The following is a 21,820-nucleotide window of genomic DNA, read 5'->3' as shown; positions in this document are numbered from 1 at the left end:
TTGTTTAAAGTAACTACTAACAGATTAGGAAGATAGATTTACAAAATGCATTAGAAATATGTAAAAATTATAAACCAGATGATCAGTTAGACACTATGTCATTTTAATAATAAAAGTAATTTTGATAAAACATATAGAATTGTAAATAAGGAAATAATAACAAAAAATATATAGTATATCCACTTGAAGAGACATCATCCAAATTTGTTTATGTAAAATTTCATCATCACTGATGATAAGTTTTAAGCAACATGTAAACAATTATTTTTTCAAAATAAATGAATCATCAAATACATTAAAATGATTATTTTTAACTTGATTCATTTATACTTTTCACCTTAAATTTCATTAATGGATTTTAAAGTTTCTTCTTCCCTTTTAATCACCGTAGTCATGAATTTTAATCACAAGCTCAGATTGATATGTGAAAATTAAGTTTTCCATGTTTTGACTGAACTTCAAAGACAAATATTGACAATACCTTGAATGAATGAGTCAGGTCTACAAAGAAAAAGACCGTTTGAAATGAAATGGAGTCAGTATCCAATTACCTAATCAATGCAAACAATCTATTTAAGTAAGAATTTTTCTCCTGATTCTTTTTCCATTCCTCATACATTTCTTTTTTTTTAGTTCTTGCAGCGATGTCCATACAAATGGCCAGTTATCCACTTCAATTTGTTGTGCCTATCTCATGCATGAAGGCATTCAATTCTTTAGTTTAAGTGTTATGGTTTTTATCAGTTAGATAGCTTTTAGTTGCAAGTAACCAAAAACCAAATATAAATAGGCTGAAACAAAGGAGGAATGTATTGACTCATATATATGAAAAGTTCAATAGATTTGGCTTCAGACAAGGCTTTATTTAGGGCTCTAATCATGTAAATAAGGGTTTCTTTTTCTCTGCTTCTCCATCTTTCCCCATACCTTCTCTCTATCTCTATTTCTGTATTTCTCTCCCCTTTACTCATCTGATCCCTTCCTATGCTGACTTTATTTTCAGGTAGGATGCATTCCATTCCCATGGTCTCAAGATGGTTGGAGGAAGATCCCAGAGCTACATGGTTTCTTGTTGGCCTTTAATGATGAAGCAAGTCATTACTTCAAGTTTGTAAATTGCGTCTTGGCCAGACTTGTATCATCATTGAACTACACTTGCTTTCTCAACATCCATTTGCCACTTTCCCTTTTTGAACTGTTGCCAGCATTTCCCATCAGCATTTTATGAGCAGATTTGGCAGTATCCCTAGAAATAGATTCTGATGGACTCAAGCCTATTGACAGACTACATCAACTATATTATGATGATTGGTTCAAGGATAATCCAAGTTTGGACAAACAGGACCAAGACTCAATTTCTGAAATTTGAACAATGACTCACTTTAACACTAGAGGTGTTAAATGTAGTCCTTGATTGGTAGTAGAAAAATTCTATTACATTATTGTCTGAATTTTAGAGAATTTTGATTTAGTGTGCATAAAGGGTTAAATGGGTAGGATAAATAATTAGTGGATTCGCACACATATTCTTAATGTGCCCATTCCAAACTTGCTGAGTGAAGATTTTCAGACACTAAAGATCAGGGCTATACTTAGAAAATTCAACAATATGTTATAATTATAATATGTTTTAAATTATTTCTTTAATCCTTAAACAATAAGCATTGCTGTTATTGCTTAAAATGACAGTACTTCATTCAGTATCCTTTTCATTTCCCACCCTGATATACATTACTGTGAATAACTAATGCATTTTGTAATATCTATGAAGAAACTTAATTATCTCAGAAAAATTATGAGCATTATTGTCCAAAACATTGGGGTAAAGTGTTATAATCCTACATTAAATTCAGTTTAATGTAGGATTATACGTTAATATAGAATTATGTATTTAGATTTTCCAAATACTGATTTACCAGACTCAGTGAGACCGCTCAATCAGTATTTGGAAAATCTAAGTGTATATTCTGTATTTTAAAAAATAAATAACTCATTATAACATGAATGTCTTCTCAATGATTTAAATATATCTTTTTGAATTTTCTAAAAATCATAACAATTTTTCTAAAAACATAACAATATCCATGAGAACAATTTCATATGTCATAGTCTCTTAGAAAGCAGGCCTTTCTTGCTTTAACACTGGTGTACATTTCAACTCTTCTTGTAGGCTTCATGCCTGTTGTTAATTTATTATGGAAATGCAGCTGGAGAGTGTCATCTTGCTTTGCAAGTACATTATTCTGCATATTAAGAAGAAAATTAACGTAGTTAGGCCAGGCACAATGGCTCATGCCTATAATCCCAGTACTTTGGGAGACAAGCAGGAGGATCACTTGAGCCCAGGAATTTGAGACTAGCCCTGGCAACGTAGTGAGATCCTGTCTCTTCAACAAGATTTCAAAGTTAGCTGGGTGTAGTGTCATGTGCCTGTAGCCCTAGCTACTTGGAAGACTGAAGCAAAAGGATCACTTGAGCCCAGGAGTTTGAGGCTGCAGCGAACCATGATCATGCCACTGCATTCCAGCCTGGGCAATAGAGTAAGACATGTCTACGCATTTTTTTTAAGTAGTTAATTGATAACAAAGATACTTCTTAATATTTACGTAACATTTTACAATATACAAAAAAATTAATCCAGTTATGGTGGCTCATACTTATAATCCTAACACCTTGGGAGGCTGAGACAGGAGGACCACTGGATCTAGCGAGCTCAAAAACAGCCTGGGCAACTTAGCGAGACCCTGTGGCTGCAAAAATATATACTTTTTAAGTTAGTCTAGTGTGCTGGCACCCATGTGCAGTTCTAGCTACTTGGGAGGCTGAGGTAGGAGAATTGCTTCAGCTTAGGAGTTTGAGGCTGCAGGGAGCTATGATTAAGCCACTTGCACTCTAGCCCTGATCACAGAGCAAAACCTTGTCTCAAGAAATACATGACGTAACATATAACACAAAAAGTAAAAATAAAGAATTGATACACATATCATACTTTGATTCTCACAACTATTTAAGGTGATAAAGGTGTAGCTCTCTGTTGTAGATACAGACATAGAGGTTTGCAGTGGGAGATGACATACTAGAGGACATGGAGCTAGCATGGGGACTATCAGTTCCTTGAGGGCAGGACAGTGGCTGGAATGTATTGGGGACTCTGAATATATATTGAATTAATTAATTATTTAAATCTGGGCTTAAATATGGTCTTTTAGAAGTCCAGTGTCTCTTACAACTACACTATTATTGTGGTGTTCTTTACATATCTTAAAAATAGAGCCCATAATCAATTTGTTGGGCTCAGAATAAATGGCAGGGAAAAAACCAAAACAAAACAAAAATCTCCTCGAGTGCTTCTTCATTCCTGCTTTGAGGACATTGGCTTATTATTGTTTTCTGATTTTCCCACCTTGTTTAATTGGTAATCCGTTTAGGAGGCTCTCAATATATAGGATTTTGAAAAGCATATGTCCCTAACAGAGAAATCCTTAATGTATTCAGATTTTTTTCTGTACATATTTCTTCAACATATTTTCTCTTTTGTATGTTCTTGCTGTCAAGAGAAAAACAGTTGAGATAAAATATGACTATTGAGCCCAGAGTTCTGGACACAAAAAAAACAGAGCCCACAAGTTGTAGTTCCTAGCAAATAGATACAAATTTAACAAATTATAAAGAGTGTTTTCTTTAGAAACGTAAGGCTGAGACTGCAGGCAGGAATAAGATGCAGCCCAAGGCTTTCATCCCACCACAGGTAGCTTAACTACTTCTGTTTCATCCCACGTGGTCCAACAAGGCCTGACAAACTGCACCGCAGTACAAGAAGCATCTCCCGGGCGATGATGCGTATAGACAGAGGGATTTTTTAGTCAATTGCAGGAATTAGGCTTTAATGCTTTATACTAAAAGACTTCATACCCTAGATAGCTGCCTGCTATCCACTGAATCTTGGCAGGCAGTGAGACTGCTGAAGCTGAAACCGGGAAGCTATGTTAAGCAGATTTTCATGGATGTACAAAAATGCTTTATTTATAAAGCTACTTTTCTGTGTAGCAGTTCAAAATGGTTTTCTTTTTCTAATCTCTCATTTTGGTCAAGTCTCAGTCTTTATGAAAATTACTTCCCAAACATGCTGCTAAAGAGCCACAGAAGAAAATAATGCTCACTTCGTCAAAAGTCAACATTTTTGAAAAGAATAATGCTACATACATCAATTTAGGAGATTAAACATGATCATGGTCTTTACAAAAACTGTAAAATACAGAGAATGACATTAAATACTTTACCATTATTTGGAAGCTCTAGAGGGCTACAGGCATCATTTTTGGTTCTAGCTTTTGGCGAAGAGATCAGTTTTGCAACGAGTGATGCGGAGATGGGCTGCACTAACAGAGAGGTGAGGTTTGATCGGCTTTGCCTAAAACTTCCATCTGTATTCAAAAGACAAAGGAAGAGAATCCTTAGTAAACAGAAATTTAAAACACTTAAGGAAAAGTTATCTGTAATAAGTATTTAAATTATGACTGGTAAGTTTATATTCATTCATTTATTTACTCCTTAGTTATACCCTGTTTACTTATTAACACGATTTGAGATACTCAGTAAAAATTTAGTCCAAATACAATGACATATCCTAGTTAAAGATGGCAGATTGCACATATGCACTTACCTACATTGTCCCATAAAACTCCACTAAAATGTTGACAAAATAATGAAAAAGCGTAAATGTACAGGGGCCAGGAGAATAGGTAGTAATACCATTCTAGTTGGAAAGCAGATATGTAAGTGTCAGTGATGTAGGACATGAGGGGGGAACCTAAAACCTAAGTTCTTAGTAGGGAAGCTGAGAATGCTGTTTGTACCACTGAACAAAGAAAGGGTTAGAAATTGTCAACACCAGGTATTTATTAAAGTAGGGCTGCAAAAGAGACAAGAAACAGGAGGATCTTATGAAATTCGGATTGTGAAATGGCTTGTCCTCTGGAATTCTCACGCACCCAGTCAGTGTGGGTGCCTGTTCCTTCTTCACTTCAGCAGAAAACTGAGAGTTACAGTCTGAACAGGGAGACACCAAATACAATGAGCAACATCACAGTTCAAAGAGGATGGTGTTGGCCAGGCGTGATGGTTCGTGCCTGTAATCCCAGCACTTTGGGAGGCCAAGGTGGGTGGATCACTTGAGGTCAGGATTTCAAGACCAGCCTGGCCAACAAGGTGAAACCCCATGTTTAATAAACATATAAAAATTAGCTGGGTCTGGTGGTGTACTCCTGCAATCTCAGCTACTTGGGAGGCTGGGGCAGGAGAATAGCTTGAACTCAGAAGGCAGAGGTTTCAGTGAGTCAAGCCATGCCACTTGCACTCCAACCTGGGTGACAGAGTGAGACTCGAACACGAAAAAAAAAAAAAAAAAAAAAAAAGATCTTGTTGTGATTGCCAGGACTCCTCAGTTTTCTCTTTTGGCATATAGAAACCTCTCCAGGTAGGGCAATAGAAGATTCACTCTTAGCAAATATGATGAGATCAATAGAAAATATCTAAAAATACCAAAAACAGGTCTATTACCCACAAAGAAACAACTTACCCACAACATCCTACATTGAAATTTATCAGTCAATAAATCCCAGTCATATACTGAACTTCAAATCAACTTAATTTTGTTATTCTTAAGTAAGAGATCTCAGCCAAGGACAATCCTAGGTTGGCCCCTGGGCACAGACCTAGTGAGGATGACAGCAGATGGTCAGCAGAGCTGGGGAGGGAGGTCTCTAGGAAGACCAAATTAATGAGAATACCAGATGTGTGCTAACATATTGAGAGAATATTTACAGTAAGAGCAGAGTGTTAGGGTTTGAAGAGTGTCTAGCTATAAAGAAAAACAAGAAACCTATAAAGGGAGACAACTGTTAGCTTAAAGGGACCAAAAGTTGTATAAGAAGAAATTTAATCATTGAACAATATGTATAATATTTACATAGTCATAATAATGTAAATAATGACTGCTGATTTAACACAAAAATTATCCTTTTTAGGAAAAAGGAGAAAAGGGAAAAAGTCAGGCTGTGATGTACATGAATACTTGTGAAAGTTAAGTCTTTATCTCTCAAAGTGGTAAGTCAATATAATGGATAAAACTGAAAAACAAACACATAACTGAGCAAAAGGAAGGTAAACATAAAAGGTAAGTAACTACTAAAGAGGTTAAAAACAATTACATATTTGCCCTGAGGAGTTAAAGAGAGGAGAGAAGAGACACAGGGAAGAGAAGGAGAAGGTGACATTTTTATAAATTAAGCCTGTGGAAATATTTGACTATTTAAATGAACTAAATGCATCTATAACTTCAAAAAACAATAAATACATAAAAATAAGAGAAAACAGTTATAATAACACAAGTACAAAAAAGTGTATGAATAGAATAGAGATAATGGAGAAAACAAACTATGCTTAAGAAAATAACTAATACTTATTCAGTTTATATATTTTTACTGATTCACAAAAGGAAGTACACAACAGAATGACTCTATCAGGCAGCCGGTGATGTTTCCAGATGCAGTGCTATATTTTTCAGAACTTTTATTAGGGAAAATAATTGCTAACGGTTTTTCTCAGAATTTAATTTGATGGGACTTCAGAGGGTGCAGAGCTCAATGATACTGGTATCCAGGCTACAGCAGGAGGTAGATTATAAATGAGAAAATATGTTACAGGAGTGTTTCCTTAATTTATCATCTGGAAGACAAGGCTAAAATGCTATATTTCGCTTAGGCCTATGGCAGTCATGGAAGTCATGGCTTCGAAGAAAAAATAATAAAGATTTAAGCTTAGAATCCATTTTGTTATATAAGAGCAGTGCTGGCCTCATAATTTCATTGCTCCCTTATATAGATCTATGTAACAGTGCATCTGGACCACAGTGTAGGTCATTATTTCCCAACAGTTTTCATACTCATGGAACCACAAGTGGCTATATAATTTGCAGGACCCACAGTGAAATGACAATGTGGGATCCCTTGTTCAAAAAGTATGAAGAATTTCAATATGGCAGTAGGAGAGCATTAAATCAAGTGTGGGGCCCTTCGGCGAAGGGACTCTGTGAGACTGCACAGGTGGCATGTCAAGGTACCAGGCTCTGCATAATTTATGTAGAAGATGCTAGTAGTTGTACAACTTACTGAGGTAAACCAAAGGGATTTTCAGACCATAGGAGGCTGCTCTCAGCCAAAAGTGATGAGCCTCAAGTCTCCTACTGCTCCAGGCTGCACTTGAGGACAAACTGATTCATGTTTCAAAGCAGAGACAATGCCTGAACAGACTAGCTGGGAAACGCTGGGATAGCCATCTGGATTTTCCAGTACATATTTTCTCTCTCAGCCGTTACCTTTGGAGCTTTTAACGTGCATGGGGTAATGAAATAATATTGATGAGCCATGTGCTGTCTATCATTTTGAAGTTTTCATGAATGTGGGAACTTCTTAAGATGCTGTATGATTGCACCTCTCCCCAATTCAAACACCAAACTCTAGCTTGCTATTCAAGGCCCTTCATAATCTTGAATCTTATTCTTCAATATTATTTCCTATCAGTTTTATTCATGCATCTTAAGCAAAAACTTAAGCTATACCCTTGCATACTCCATGAGCTACATCCCCCATGTTTTTGCTTAAGTCGTTCCTCTTACTTCACTTGCTTTTCTCACACATCACATACGTCTAAAGTACTCAGTTCCTTCAAAGCCCAACTTACAAGTCATCTTCTATGTGAAGCTTTCTCTGGCACCCTCAGCTCTGTGTGCTATATCTGCACCTTTTTTTCAGTTAACATTATCACTATATAAAATCACTTTGTTTATTCCCTCTGAACTATAAATTCTTGAAAGCAAGGAACAAGTCACTTACATCATCGTATGATATACAATGCCTAGCACTTTGTCAGGTACATAACAGGAGTTCAATAATTAATGGTAGAAAAAAGAATCAACAATTCTTTGAAAAATAATCTTAATGCCTATGTCTTAATGGTTTTCTGAGTCCTGACAAAATTGAGCTGGGGTACAATTGAATAATAAATTATAATTCTATGCTTGCTATATAGTTATGCTTTCTCCCTGGCTAACTAATACTTTCCCCCAGCAGACATATTAAATAAACTTTCGAAACCCATCTATCCCTATCAATTCACTGATTATCCTTGCCCTAAAATTAACTTTTGTAGATAAAAAGTCTTTAAATAAATAAAATCATCTCGAAGATATATTTATGTTAATAAAAATCAATAACTGAGTTCCATTTTTCTCTAGAATACTCTAGTAAGCTTATGAAGCAATGCATTTAAATGTTAAATATGAGTGATCCCTAAACCATAATTGAACATACCCAAATCTTTGATTTTTTGTGCTGCATGACTAACAGGCTTGCATTAGTTTTGAAATATCTAAAGTAAGTCCCTCATTAATTTTTTACCTTCAGCTTAATGGAACTTTGACAAACAGTTCACTTCTGAGAGCAGATACTAAAAGCAGGACTTAAAGGACACTAAGATTAAATTATAGACAGAAGTTATTTTTTTTAAAAAACCTATGTCTATTGTAGAACAGCTGAGAGAAGAGTTTTATTTTCTTACATTATTAAGAGATTCTGAACCAAGTTAAACACATGTACTATTTTTATTCAGTGATATTTTAAAGCATATTTATGAAGTATAAGAATTCATTAGATGTGAGATGAAAATTAAGTGGATTATGTGCCTGGAAAGAAAGAGTACCATACAACAAAAAAGACTGTGACATTACATTTTAGCATTTTAACTTTTAGATTGCAGCATTTATATCATACTCTGAATCTTGTTTATGCTTCATAAAGACTGAGGGAGACCAACTTTTATTTTAGTAGCTAGCTAATTTTCTGTTCACATTATGCACTCTTTGCAATCCAGATAAAGACGAAAACAGACCCATTATATCAATAATTCAATCCCTGATTCAATGCTACATGCACATAGTATAATGAGGAAATTGGATAAACGAAGTCCTAAGTCTGACTTCATCATTGACTCACTGTTTGAAATGTCACAAATAAATAATTTCACTATGGTACTATTGTCATTTCATCTACAATTCCTGAAATACCAAGGTGACACCAAAGTGTCTTCACTGCTGAAATAAAAATAATATATTAGTTCAGAGGCTTAGAGCCAAAGTTACTGTGGGTGAAATTTAGAAGAAATTAGCATTAAAATAAGTAAGATGTGTTCTAATTGTACTTCCTTAATTCTGTGTCATGCTTTTTGAAACTTTTGATGCCCACTTCAATCTCATCTGGTTGGCTGTGTAAAAAAAACATGCTCTCTTAGTAGCCAGTATATATATAGTATTTTTTTGATATGTGTGACAAGATGGGATACTTTTAAACCTAATTGAAAAGTCAGTGTTGGCTAGGCATGGTGGCTCACACCTGTAATCCCAGCACTTTGAGAGGTCGAGGGGGGTGGATCACCTGAGGTCAGGAGATCGAGAACAGCCTGGCCAACATGATGAAACCCCATCTCTACTGAAATTACAACAATTAGCTGGGTGTGGTGGCACACGCCTGTAGTCCCAGCTATTAGGGAGGAGGCTGAGGCAGGACAATTGCTTGAACCTGGGAGGCGGAGGTTGCAGTGAGCTGAGATTGCACCACTGCACTCCAATCTGGGTGACAGAGTGAGACTCCATCTCAAAATAAATAAATAAATAAATAAATAAATAAATAAAAGAAAAGCCAGTGTATACAAGTGCCAATTACCCAAACAGCATCAGGGAAGATAAATCTTCAGAGATTAGAAATATCACATACTGAGAGGAAGGCACTGAGAGGTTAGATAACATAAAAATGCGCTGGTTAAATAAAAGAGGGCCTGGTGTGTTTTAATGATGATGGTGAATGAGAAGAATAGCACAACTTCAGAATTTAGGAGTACATATAACTCAACCCTGGGCACCTCATGTGTGTGTGTGTGTGTGTGTGTGTGTGAACATGAGATCCTTGCTGCTCACTTAGTGTTGCATAGATCCTTTCTATTTAATGCATAGTCCTCGGACAAGCAGCATCTGCATGAACTAGGACTTACTAGGAATGCAGGATCCCAGGTCCCACCCCAGGTCTTCTGAATCAGAATCTGTAGTCTATCAAGATCCCCAGGTGCTTTGTATGCACATTAGATCAGCACTGGCCTAAATCATTATGTAGTCATCCCTTGGTACCTGCCAGCAGTGGGTTCTGGGAGCCCTTGTGGATATCAAATTCTGCATATGCTCAAATCTTTATATAAATTGGCCTAGTATTTTCATATAACCTACCCACATTTTCTTATATACTTTAAAGCATTTCTAAATTACTTATATTACCTAATACAATGCCTACACATCACTTAATTCACATGAATTCAACATAGTACTCATCACGGAGAAAATTCAAGTTTTGCTTTTTGGAACTTTGTGGGATTTTTTTTTTCCCAAATACTTTCAATCTGCAGTTAGTTGGGTCCATGGATGTGAAACACCTGGATATGGAAAGCCAATGATATTTTTTTATAGTACAATTTATATAATTTTAAAAATGACTAATATATAAAAAGAAGGAAAAGAATAAAAACTGTATTTGTCTACCTTCCCCCAAACTAACTATATCAGTAAACCACAAATCAACATTCTCAGTCTCCTTCAAAATGATTAACATGTCTTTTTATAAGCTATTTCTAAATAACAAATTTGAAACGGACAGAGAGGAAGTCCTAGCCAAAGCAATCAGACAAGAGAAAGAAATAAAGGACATCCAGACTGTTAAAAAGGAAGCCAACTGTCACCCTTTGTGGGTGACATGATCATATAAGTAGGAGACCCTAAAGACTCATCCAAAAAGCTCATAGAACTGGTAAATGAATTCAGCAAAGTTTCAGGATAAGAAATAAATGTACACAAATCAGTAGCCCTGCTATACACCAACAGCAACCAAGCTGAGAATCAAGTCAAGAACTCAACCCCTTTTATAATAGCTGCCAAACAAATTAAATACTTAGGAATTACTTAACCAAGGAGGAGAAAGGCCTCTACAAGAAAATCTACAAAACACTGCTGAAAGACAGTGACAGAAACAAATGGAAACAAATCCCATGATTATGGATGGGTAGAATCAATATTGTGAAAATGATCATACTGCCAAAAACAATTTACAAATTCAATACAATTTTGATCAAAATACCAACAACATTATTAACAGAACTAGAAAAAAATCCTAAAATTCATATGGAACCAAAAAGAGCCTGCAGAGCCAAAGCAAGACAAAGCAAAAAGAGCAAATCTGGAGGCATTACCTTACCTGACTTCAAACTATGCTGTAAGGCTATAGTCACCAAAACAGCATGATACTGGTATTAAAACAGGCATATAGATCAATGGAACAGAACAGAAAACCCAGAAATAAAGCCAAATACTTACAGTCAATCAATCTTCAACAAAGCAAACAAAAACAAAAAGTGGCGAAGGACACCCTATTCAACAAATGGTGCTGGGGTAAGTGGCAAACCACATGTAGAATAACAAAACTGGGTCTCATCCCTCATCTTATACAAAAATCAACTCGAGATGAACCAAAGACTTAAATCTAAGATGTAAGACCATAAAAATTCTAGAAGATAATATTGGAAAAAACCCTTCTAGACACTGACTTAGGCAAAGCCTTCATGACCAAGAACCCAAAAGCAAATGTAAGAAAAACAAAGATAAATAGATAGAACTTAATTAAACTAAAATACTTCTGTACAGCAAAAGAAACAATCAGCAGAGTGAACAGACAACCCACTGAGTGGGAGAAAATCTTTGCAATCTATAGATCTGACAAAGTACAAATATCCAGAATCTACAAGGAACTGAAATAATCAAAAAACAAACAAAACAAAACAAAACAAAAACACAACGAACACAAGAAAAACACAAACAATCCCATCAAAAAGCAGGCTAACAACATGAAAAAAACATTTCTCAAAAGAAGATATACAAATGGCCAATAAACATATGAAAAAATGCTCAACATCACTAATGATAATGGAACTGCAAACCAAAACCACAGTGCGATACCATCTTGCTTCTGCAAGAATGGCCATAATCAAAAAATTTAAAAAAATAATAGATGTTGGCATGGATGTGGTGAAAAGGGAACACTTGTACACTGTTGGTGGGAATGTAAACTAGTACAACCACTATGGAAAACAGTATGGACATTCCTTAAAGAACTAAAAATAGATCTACCATTTTATCCAGCAACCCCACTTCTGAGTATCCACCCAGAGGAAAATAAGTAATTATACAAAAAAAAAAAAAAAAATACTTGCACATGCATGTTTATAGCCACACAATTCGCAATTGCAAAAACATGGAACCAGCCCAAATGCCCATCAATCAAGAAAATGTGGTATATGTATACCATGGAATATTACTCAACCATAAAAAGGAACACAATAATGGCATTTGCAGCAAACAGGATGGAATTGGAGACCATTATTCTAAGTTAAGTCACTCAGGAATGGAAACCAAGCATCATCTGTTCTTACTCATAAGTAGTAGCTAAGCTATGAGGACACAAAGGCATAAGGAACATACAGTGGACTTTGGGGACTTGAGGGAAAGGATGGGAGGGGGTGAGGGATAAAAGACTACACATTGGGTACAATGCACACTGCTTGGGTGATGGGTACACCAAAATCTCAGAAATCACCACTAAAGAACTTATTCATGTAACTAAACACCACCAGTTCCCCCAAAACATATCAAAATAAAAATAAATACATAAATAAATGAATAATAAGATGATCAGAGAGCATTTGGTTTTTGTCCTTTCCTCAGAAATAAACTTGGTGGTGCAAAGATAAAAATTGCATTTATAACACTTCATTTCAGTCACAATTAAATATGACAACAGCTAAGTAATTTGACTTACATTTTTAATTTCTTGGTTTTTAACTATTATAATTTATTATAATAAAAGACTGACAAACTAAAAGTATTAATATTGTGGACTTACCAGAGAACGAAACAATCAGAGCTGAAAAAAATTGAGATTTTAAAACACATTTTCTGCTGCACTTTTATGAATCATTTGAACAAACTGGTATCAGCGATGTTATCCTGGAATATTGTATTTGACTTTCTCCAGAGGGCTGCCACTTGGACAGAAGTCAGACCTTTAAATAACTGGCACAAATGTTTTTTCATTTTTATTTTAGCTCACTAAATTTACAGTTGTTTTTCTGAAATGACCAGTACACTAAATTGGTTAGTCATTTTGTTGTCCTTGTGAATACAGCTGATCATTTATTATTTCAGTATCTTACCGCCCACTGGTTATAAATATTACCATTTTCTATCGATCCTAGTCAAAGTCAGCAGAGTATTGTTTAGATTATTATTTAAAATGGAAACTGACTTTAAAAAAGCTTTGTGCTATGCATTATTCTCAGAGTAAAAGGGGATCAGTGACAATTTTCTGATGAATTAATTACTGAAGTTTAAATGAGTAGTTTTGTTTTGTCTAATTGTAAGCTTAAAATTCATGATTCATGATATAAAATTTGAAACTACGAAATTGTAAAAATAAAGACACAGATGTTCACATCTTCTCATTTCATTGGTCCGGCCCTAAGCAAAAACATCTTGCTATGCTCCCTAGTAAATATCATAATACTTTAATACTTAACTCATGTGTCATAACAACAGTTATATTTACATTTACATTAAAGGGAGTAGAAAGCAATATACTCATTTGTAAGCAAAATATGCATTCTGATACTAAAAGAATATATAGATTATGCAGAGTATAATTTTACTTTTTAAAAAGTACTACACAGGTAAAGACTTTGTTAATATTAATTTGGGTCTTCCTTTCCAATTAGGTTATCCATAGATATTGATCATCAGTAGGAAACAGGCTCAAAAAGGTTAGAAAACTTTCCCCATGATTAAAAATATTTTTATGTTTAGACACATAAACTCAACATTTATATTGGTTAGGTACAATTATTTGGGGACAAAGGACTATAATATATAAATTACCATCATTCTCTTCCCTCCAACAAATATGCTTAAATATGTATAAAATTTTGGCTATGCAGTTTTGGAATTTGTGCTAAACTTCACAGTCAATTAAAGGATAATTCTTATTTTATATTAAAATGTTTTGATTAATGTGTAGTTAAGCAAGGTGTTAAACTAGATTTTGGCCATTATACAGGACATAAGCATGGTACTTAATTATATGTTAGTTGAAATCTAGTGTGTCCTGTAATTGAATTGATTATTATTTACAGAATTATGAGAATATATTTTGAAACTTACCTTAAATGGTTTCTATTGTTTTAGTACATATTGATATAGTCACATCAAAACAAAGAGCAATCCTGTGTTTTCTTTTTTTTTTTTTTTTTTTTTTTTTTTTCTTTTTTTGAGACGGAGTCTCACTCTGTCGCCCAGGCTGGAATGCAGTGGCCGGATCTCAGCTCACTGCAATCTCCGCCTCCCGGGTTCACGCCATTCTCCTGCCTCAGCCTCCCGAGTAGCTGGGACTACAGGCGCCCGCCGCCTCGCCCGGCTAGTTTTTTGTATTTTTTAGTAGAGACGGGGTTTCACCGGGTTAGCCAGGATGGTGGTCTTGATCTCCCGACCTCGTGATCCGCCCGTCTCGGCCTCCCAAAGTGCTGGGATTACAGGCTTGAGCCACCGCGCCCGGCCCCCTGTGTTTTCAAGTAGATGATGGTCATTAACGTGTTCTCTAAAGACGTTTTGTAACCTGAACTTTCCACCCAAGAAACAGGACTTTCTCTGGTGAAGGGTTTTATCTTGCTAAGTCTATATTAATATATTTGTCATTTTCAGTGAAAATTTAGATTTATAGCAGCAATGGTAATATTTAGATAATGATAAATATTTAAAAAATCTATTTCAGAGAAAAAATTGTGTATATGATAATTAATTCCCTATTGCATGTAATTCTAAACATTTCTATTCTTTGGCATTCCTCATTTGTCTACTCCAAGACTATTTTATCCCCTAAAGCATTCTAAAAACATGAACATTTGGAAACAACCATAGACTATATCATAAGAAAAATAAACTAAGAGACAGATAAAATATCTAGTTTGTTCTTTACTTTGAGGAGAGTAGTCTAGATTCATAACTGGAATAATTGGCCATCTGCACATTACACGTAATATAAGCTAAGTAAACTGCTTCAGAGGCATGCCCCTGAGAAGCTTTCCATCTCTTACTTGAAGGGTATAAACATTGGAATGATTTGCAAAATTTCTAGTCTTGGAAAAAGTGTAGTTTAAATTTTTAAAAGACAGCAAATAAACTATGAATGTGTTTTTGTTGTTGTTATAAAAGTGTGCAACCATTAATTCTTCATACCAGGTCATAAGAACACATTATTTTATGAGACTGATTAAATGAACAGACAGAAGTTCAGTACCTTATTTCTGGATTGACTTATTTTTTAGATAATAAAAGTGGAAAATAACCCCTGCTTCCCTTATACAGATGTTGCTAGAATAAATGAGCTAGCATATATGAAGTACTTCTCAGTTATTTGTAGTTTCCTGAATATTTCCTGTTTTTGACGTGGTAACATTGACACAAGAAAAGAAGACTGGCCTGGGGTTCAGGGACCAGTATCTGGCCTTTGCTCCACCTCTAATTACGAAGTGACTCTGGGATAGTTTTCCACATCTTCTGAGTCCTTAAACTCATCATATATACAGCATTTTCTTGACATTAATTTAATAGAAATCTTTCCATTTTTATGTTGAAAGAGGCTCTTTGTTGTTACATGCATACATCTAAATTTAAGGTGAATGTCCTACTATTATTACAGAAATGCCCTTCATGTTTGGAATGGGCAGTGTAAAAGATTTCAATATATTCCCTTCCCTGTTTATCATTTTTCTTACAATATTATTAAAATTAATTTTTACTCTTAGTAACATGTAGAACTGTGACCCGATTACCACTCCAGTTTCTTGCTGTAGTGATGGTACATAGTGAGAGAAGATATCCTCGGAAGAAAAATATTGATATTTTAAAACACTTGCCATGGGAAAAATTCCCTTGGTTAATGAGACACAGAGTCATCATTTCGTCATTGAAAAGTGTCTCTACAGAGAACTCCAGTTAGAAATATTCTATTAATTCTTATTCTGAATTTATACATACAAGAAGTTTCTTACATAAAAGTTCTATGATTTGGTGAATGTAATTTGGTAAGTGGTTTTGGATGTACATTTCTTCGAAGTACTTTATGAAATGGAACCCAAATTCACATCCAAAAGAGAAAAAAAAAAGGCTAAGGATAAAAGTCTAAGGTAATGCGTTGCCTACTTTCTTATAAGGTAATATTTTTCAGTGCATTGAAAGGTTATTTTACTTAATAATGAGTTTTCTTTGAAGTCACAGCAAAGGCTATAGCGGCACAGTGAGAGACATGGCTGTACTTACTACAGCGCTAATGGTCCTGTTAATAAGCTAGGGTGTTCTTAAGGGATAGGAATGGTGTCTTTGTTAGTTTCTGTCTGTAGGACTTCAAACAGCCCTATACACTGTCATCTTTTAAAAGCGTTTCCATGATAATGGAGCTTGAACAAAAGTCTAGATTATTCACATTGCCCAAAATTTTCTTTTTCAGCTCCTTCATTTAATCTTCTTAACAACCCAATGATGTTATATTACACCAGTGCTCCATTTAAAGAATGTTTTGTGTCACTCTTCCTCAACACTGTGAATGTTTCTTAAATGAGGTAGGAAATGAGTGGGATCTTAACTGGAAAATAAAGAGTCCAAGAAGTTATTCCAGAGTAAGAACAGGTCCCTGTCTGGCAACTCTGTTTGATTGTATATTTGTGGCTTGGGATGGAAACAGAGAGGAAACCAGAAGAGCTGGGAGGCAACTGGAAAATGCAAACATTCCAGCTTTATGACTGCAACTATTTAATGAATGAAAGAGATAGAGTAGCCAGAAAATCCCAGGTCTTTGACCAGGAAATGTGAAATGGACCAGGAAAGATGCTTCAGCAGACATGAAGAGACTGGGAACACCAGATGAAGCAGAACAGATACCTGGAAAGTACAGTGATATAGTCAGAGGAAACAATTTAAGTAAGTTGCCGATGAATAACTGTCAGAACATGGTCCCATGAATGCTCAGTGGTCAGCACGTCAAAGTCTGGCTCCATTGAGCAAGATTTTTGTCTCCTCATGGGAAAATAAGAAGTGCTTTTAAAGTAGTGGCTAGAATCCTAAAAAACAATTAATAGAACTCTTCTCATTAGCTACATCTGGTGTAGAATGAGCCTGGCTTTGACAGGGTTTTTCCATATATGTTTCAAACTTTACAGAAAATGACTGTAGGGGAGCTGGTTCCAGGCAAAAGAATCAACATGATTAAATGAGCTGTGGGAGGAAAATAAAGCAGTGAAAAGGGAATGGCAAGGAGCCAAGGTTAACCGGAGATGACCACATATGGTGTTGATTAAGACTAAAATTATAGAGTCTTTATTGTGGTGGGTTTTATATATCAAATTAAGAAAATTGAGTACTAGGAGATTTTTTATGGAGTTTTAAGAAGATAATTAGTACCATCAAAGGGGATTTTAGAAATTTTGATCTGAGAGTGAAATGCACAAGGAACAGAACTCGAAAAATTCTGTTTCACAATGTATTGTATTCATAATGAAAACAGTAAAAACAGATCCCATTTGTGCCAGGCGCAGAGCTTGATACGTGGCATATGTTGTCTCATTCCATTTTTACACTTTATATATGACGATCCAACCTTTCAAACTAGTTATTGTTATCTTCATGTGGTAGAAATAACTCTAAAGCTCAGAAACAATGTAATGCTAAGGGTCATATGGCTGGTAAGCTATAGAGGTGGGTTCAGAGTCTACTTCTTTCAGCTTTCAAAATTAAAATTCTGATGTCATTACTGTTAAAAACTATTTTTTTCTCAACAAGAAGTAATAACTGCATGAATTAGGATGTCTCTGGACACAGAAAGGTAAAGATCCATGTGAAAAGTCTGGGAATAGGGAACGGTCATGACTTGGCAACCCATTGAAGAGAGTAGTGGCAATGAGGTAATTAAAAGAGAAGGCAATTAAGGTTTCAATCCTGGATGAGTATAAGAATAAAAGTCCTATTAATCACACGGATTCAGTAGGAAGACTTGCCTGAAAGGAAAGAAGAGTCAGAATATTTTAAATAATTATATTTAGTATTTGGCTTCATCGGACGAGTATTACTGTAAAGCCTATAAATAAAGTAAAATGTCCTGACCTGTTCACAAGGAATACTTCTGCATACAAAGAACTTTTGAGTTTCGATGCTTGGTCATAGTCCACATGTTACTGTTAACCCCATTGACAGTTTTCGGAACACTCTGCAAATGCCTGCATACTGACATTCCTTAAACTGGAGTTTCCCAGGCCATAAAGTGAGAATAAAAGCTGCCTAATACTTAGCTCATAGCAAAGCTTGAGGATTAATGAGAATGCTTCTAAAGTGCTTTTAGCTCCACAGAAGAATAGGAGCAATATAAATGAGTCACATTATTCCTGTGACAAATACTATCCATAAACTGTCCAACAGAACTAAAAAAAAAAAAAAATCCAATCTCTGTTGCTCCTTCTGATACTACATATTGTCCTACTACTGCTTTTTTAATTCTTTTGAGGTTCCTGTGAGGAAAAAAATTAACATTTCTGCAGTATGCCTGACTCGTGGAGTGTACTGAGATACACAAATAAAACAGATCATAGGACAGGCTTTGCTTACTTTCTCATAGAACATTTGGTATGAAATGAAACAAAAGGAGTGATACACTTGCAAGGTTGCTTCAAAGAATATATAAATCATATGAAAGCAAGATGGCTATTTTTAGAAGGTGTGATGTTAAAGTTGAATCCATTTTTCAGTACAAAAGACATCAACTATTTTCTAAAGGCATTTAGGACTTATCTGAACTTTTCAGAGGTTTCAAAATTATTTCAAGTTTCAATAAAAATATCAACGAGATGCTAGATTTAAAAGATTCAGCATGGCCAGGAGCAGTGGCTCACGCCTGTAATCCCAGCACTTTGGGAGTCTGAGGAGGGCAGATCACGAAGTCAGGAGATCGAGATCATCCTGGCTAACACAGTGAAACCCCATCTTTACTAAAAATACAAAAAATTAGCCAGGTGTGGTGGCAGACGCCTATAGTCCCAGCTACTTGGGAGGCTGAGGCAGGAGAATGGCATGAACCCGGGAGGCAGAGCTTGCAGTGAGCTGAGATCACGTCATTGCACTCCAGCCTGGGCGACAGAGTGAGATTCTGTCTCAAAAAAAAAAAAAAAAAAAAAAAAAAAGCGTTCAGCATTATATCTGTATCACCTATATACTGATCTAAGGCTGATATTAAAATTAAATGGTTTTCCATAAGCAATAGGAAATTGTAAAACATTAATGTCAAACTAATGACATAGCATTAAAGACTCAATAGTCTAAATCTGCATTATAGTTATCAATAAACAATGTCCAGACTTTTTAGATATAGTATGAGAACAAACATTTATAGATAGACTTCTATGCTACTCTTACATATTTAGCAATTTATGGAGATAGGAAAAATTGAGAGAAGAAACAATAACGTGTAGAGACACAAAGTTACACTATTCAACAGTGAATCTGCCTCTGGATAACAGAGATGTAAGTAAGATGTAAGTATGAGGATAACATCAGCCTCATCATACTGATTTTAGCTGGAAGACAAACTAGAGTTATGTAATTTAGTTAATAATATGAAAGAAAATTCCAACAAAAAGATGAAATATTCCCTTTAATAGTGAGTTTGGAATCCCAAAGTTGTGTACTGAATACTTTCAATTAGAGTATATTTAAAAATAATGTCATTAGAGAATCTTTGTCTTCATTGCTTTCAAGTTTCCAAATTAACACACATACATATGTTAACACACATGTATATATGTATATGTATGTATACACATATACATATATAACTCAAAGAACAAGGAACCTTATAATTTTTATAAAATATTCAGGTTAATTACTGGAAAATGTAGAACTTAGAATGGTAGTTCTCAATGCATAATTTAATGGCTAAAGAATATAAAATCAGAATATTAAAGATGAAAGGATCCATAGAATAATAATCACTGTTTCTCTTTGGAGGATGGCAGGGAATTTTATTAATTTTTAATTATCTAAGTAAAATACATAAAGTTGTTCTTATTATAAAACAAGAACATTGAAGTTAAGCTAAAGACTATTTTGGTCATGCCCTACATTTTGTTTCCCTATTCTACCAACAGGCAACTCTCGCCAATAAAATGTCTCCTAAACTTTACAGTATTTTAATGCATAGACATTTTAAAAAAACAATTGTATAATGCTATTATGTTACTTTCTTTTACTTAAATATTTTCATATATATATATTACTCTGTGACATTTCTTTTTCCCTCTGTAAAGAAGCCTTAAAGACCTCTTTAAGTTTGCAGATGTTATTCTTTCATTATTCTTTGTGGATGTTGCATAGTGTTCCATAATTCTAATAGTATTCTAATATACTTAGACAAATCCAAATTTTCCCATTGTAATAAAAACCTCCATGAATTTTCTTGTACATACATCCGTTTGCATATGTGTGAAGGTTTCTGTAAGGCTGCTATGGAGAAATGGATTTGGGGTCAGAAAATATGCAAATTTTAAATTTTTACATATCCCAATGAATTGTACTCAAAAGTGGCTGCACCTATTTTTCTCTCTCATTAGCACTATAGGATAGGACACATATTTCTATCATCCAAAAACCTTCTAAGCAAAAGAAACTGCATATGTAAAGTCCTTGGATTAAGAAACAGTACAGTGCACCAGAGGAAACAGAAGAGGTCATATGACTGGAGTGGTGCAAAAGAAAGTCAAAGAACTCATATAGGGCGTTTATAGCATGAAACATATCTTGTCTTTAAGAGCAAGGTAATCAGTTAGGTTTTCCTGCTCTCGCCAGGGCATTTCTGAAAAATTGAGAAATTAAAAAAATACTGAAATGCATAAATAAGGAATATATGCATATGTGTGTGTGTGTGTGTGTGTGTATGTATACATATATACATATTCCTATAGTCCAGAGTTAACAGAATTTATGTTAACATTTTAATATATATATACACTTTTTTAATCTAAAAAACACAATACAAATAAAGTTAGAGTCTTTTTTACTACCTGCAGAACTACTGCCCTCCCTCCATCCCTCTCCAGAAAGAACCAGTATCATTCATTTGGTTTCTTAAGCCCTTTTACTTCATACTCTGTATTTAAATATATAACCATAAGCAATCAAAACTGTTAGGTTCTAAAACACGCTAAGTAAGGAACAAGCCAGATAAAAATAGATACATAGTGTGCTATCATTTATATAATCTTAAAAATCAACAACAGAAAATACTACAAGTTTTACACAGCGGGGTATGGCATGATCAGATTTGGAGTTTTGAAAGCTCGTTTATGATATATCAGAGAATGGAATGGAAATTTTAAAAGAGGATGCAGTGAGATGAGTTTGGAGGCAGCTATAGTTGTCCCAGTGGGAATCAAAGTTGGCTTTACTCATGGTGGAGATAATTGAGACAAAAAAAAAAAAAAAGGAAAGAATTGAGACTTAGGAGCTAGAATGAAGACTAATTAAAAAGATGTCGGAGTTGAAAGAGAGGCAGAGTCTAGTAAACTTCTAGATTGAGAGTGCCAGGCA

General features: G+C 34.9%; 1 protein-coding gene across 6 annotated transcripts in view; it reads right to left on the bottom strand.

The window, feature by feature from the left end:
- The window catches only part of NAALADL2 (N-acetylated alpha-linked acidic dipeptidase like 2), a 1,473,645-nt gene that overhangs the window by 384,188 nt on the left and 1,067,637 nt on the right, over positions 1–21,820 (bottom strand). For all 6 annotated transcript variants that reach the window (XM_028843862.2, XM_077994177.1, XM_028843863.2 and 3 more), the window contains one exon: positions 4,281–4,424. In XM_028843862.2, the coding sequence (XP_028699695.2) occupies positions 4,281–4,424 (144 nt within the window). The remainder of the gene's footprint in view (positions 1–4,280; positions 4,425–21,820) is intronic.

The sequence above is a fragment of the Macaca mulatta genome, chromosome 2 (genome assembly GCF_049350105.2).
Source record: "Macaca mulatta isolate MMU2019108-1 chromosome 2, T2T-MMU8v2.0, whole genome shotgun sequence".
In the NCBI taxonomy this organism is placed as follows: Eukaryota; Metazoa; Chordata; class Mammalia; order Primates; family Cercopithecidae; genus Macaca; species Macaca mulatta.
Note: the sequence above shows the minus strand (reverse complement) of the source record. Positions and strands in the feature narration are given on the sequence as shown.